The sequence below is a fragment of the Meles meles genome, chromosome 13 (assembly GCF_922984935.1).
Source record: "Meles meles chromosome 13, mMelMel3.1 paternal haplotype, whole genome shotgun sequence".
Classification (NCBI taxonomy): Eukaryota; Metazoa; Chordata; class Mammalia; order Carnivora; family Mustelidae; genus Meles; species Meles meles.
In genome coordinates this window covers 67315061-67316961 of record NC_060078.1, presented here as the reverse complement: position 1 = coordinate 67316961, position 1901 = coordinate 67315061, and the positions used below count along the sequence as shown (strand labels likewise).

Below are 1901 nucleotides of genomic sequence, written 5' to 3'. Positions count from 1 at the left end.
TCCAGTTATCTGGCTCTACTCAGTCCATTAGGGTGACCAGTATTCCATGATGAATGTACTGAAGGCCTTGGCTTATGACTCAGGAAACAATGGAGATGGATGTTCAGCCTGTTTTAGCAGTGGGTTGTCATGTGACCTCATCATATTTGGTAATGAACACTCATGATTTTTTAAAAAATTTTTTATTTTGTGACACTTTTATTAAGAGTGAGCTTTTTTCAGTATTCCTAAACTGTAAACAATGGAAAACTGAAGTATCAAAGGAAACACATCAGGGATCACATATAACAGACAAAAACCTTTAAATTTTCTTATTGCCTTTATACAATAATCAATGCATATTTAAGTAAAACAATTTCTTATTAGGCAAACATTTTTGCATATGCTGCCTTCTCTTTATCTTTCTGTGCCTTTATCTTCTGTTTGACTTTCAGCAACTCTGCCTGGATAGCTTTATCTTCTGGTGCTATCTCCTGAGCTTTCTTAAGATTAGCCAGTGCTTGATCGAATTCTTTTAATCCTTGCCATCCTTGAGCTTTATGGTACAATGCTTTGATATTGGATGGGTCTATTTCAAGAGCCTCCAAACAACTGTCGATTGCTCCCTGCCAATTTGACATCTTCAGTTTACAAGCACCAATATTCAGCACGCAGCTTAAAGCTGTAGGTTGTAGCTTCGATCTGTTTGCTTGCTCAGTAACAGCCTTTGAACCTTCCACATACCTTAAAACTTTTGTATATATTTTTATGGCCATTTCCCAGTTCTGAGATTTGAAAAAAGTATTTCCATTATTTTTTACGTCTTCGGCTATTAGTAAAATTTTATTTACATCTTTTAAATCTATATCTGCGTCCTCAGGGAAGTCTGGATGACTGTCACCAGAGCCATCTTTTGGGTATATCCCCCAATCATTTCCTTCCTTCAATTCTCCGCATTCTGCAATAACGCACAATTTGGCAGGTTTTTCACCTTTCACTTCTACGTTTTCCAGTATCCTTGCCACACCCATTCCTTTAATTACTTGGCCAAATACCACATGTTTCCCATCCAAGTGAGGAGTTGGGTCTGTTGTGATAAAGAACTGAGAACCATTTGTATTGCAGCCTGCATTTGCCATGCTCAGTAAACCTTCCTGGTCATGCTTATAATAGAAATTTTCATCTTCAAATTTTTCACCATAAATACTTTCTCCACCTGTCCCGTTTTGATTTGAGAAGTCTCCACCCTGAATCATAAATTTCTTAATAATTCGATGGAAAGGGCATCCTTTGAAATGGAGAGGTTTCCCAGTGATGGGTCCAATGACTTTTTCTCCTGTACACAACGCATGAAAATTTTCTGCAGTTTTGGGTACAATATCTGCAAACAATTCTAAGACAATTTGACCAACTCGCTCCCCTCCGATGTCCACGTCAAAGAAGACTCTGGGGTTACAGGGGTTGGAAGGCTTAGTTTTCGGGGACGGGTGCGACATTTTGAATTGCAGATGCGCTTGGCAGCGAATTTAGAGAACCTCGTGGACCACCGGCAGCTCAACCGGAAAGCCGCTTCTAGATGAGGATCTGTCGGTGGCGCTCCACTCATGATTTTTTTTTTATGCAAATCTCTTTGCTCCCTCCCTTAATGATAATGGGCTTCTTAATATCTTTGTTCTTCTCACATGTTACCTATTACAGTGCCAGTTATTCAGAGTACAGTCTTTTAAAAATAAATCTTCTTCTCTGCTCTGTTCCAGATGGCTTCTATAATTGCTTTATTACTTTTGCAGATGATAGAGAGAAATTTAGAAAATATGCCAACAATGGATTGCAGCAGCTAGTGAGAGTGGCCTTTTCTTGTTGATTATTCTGTTTGGAAACAAATATAATCTGAGTATCAGCTGATGGATTGTGTTTCATAA

The 1901-nt window shown here is 38.6% G+C and overlaps 1 protein-coding gene across 1 annotated transcript; it reads right to left on the bottom strand.

Moving 5' to 3' along the window:
* Positions 1 to 202: 202 nt before the first annotated feature.
* LOC123955433 (peptidyl-prolyl cis-trans isomerase D-like) lies at positions 203 to 1560 on the bottom strand. Its single transcript, XM_046027475.1, has one exon. It carries the CDS (start codon positions 1473 to 1475, stop codon positions 363 to 365), a length of 1113 nt encoding a protein of 370 aa, XP_045883431.1. The 5' UTR covers positions 1476 to 1560; the 3' UTR covers positions 203 to 362.
* Between the last annotated feature and the right edge of the window lie 341 nt (positions 1561 to 1901).

Bases quoted from the DNA above. Each gene is read 5' to 3' on its own strand.
- LOC123955433 (XM_046027475.1), bottom strand. From the start codon at position 1,475: ATGTCGCACCCGTCCCCGAAAACTAAGCCTTCCAACCCCTGTAACCCC.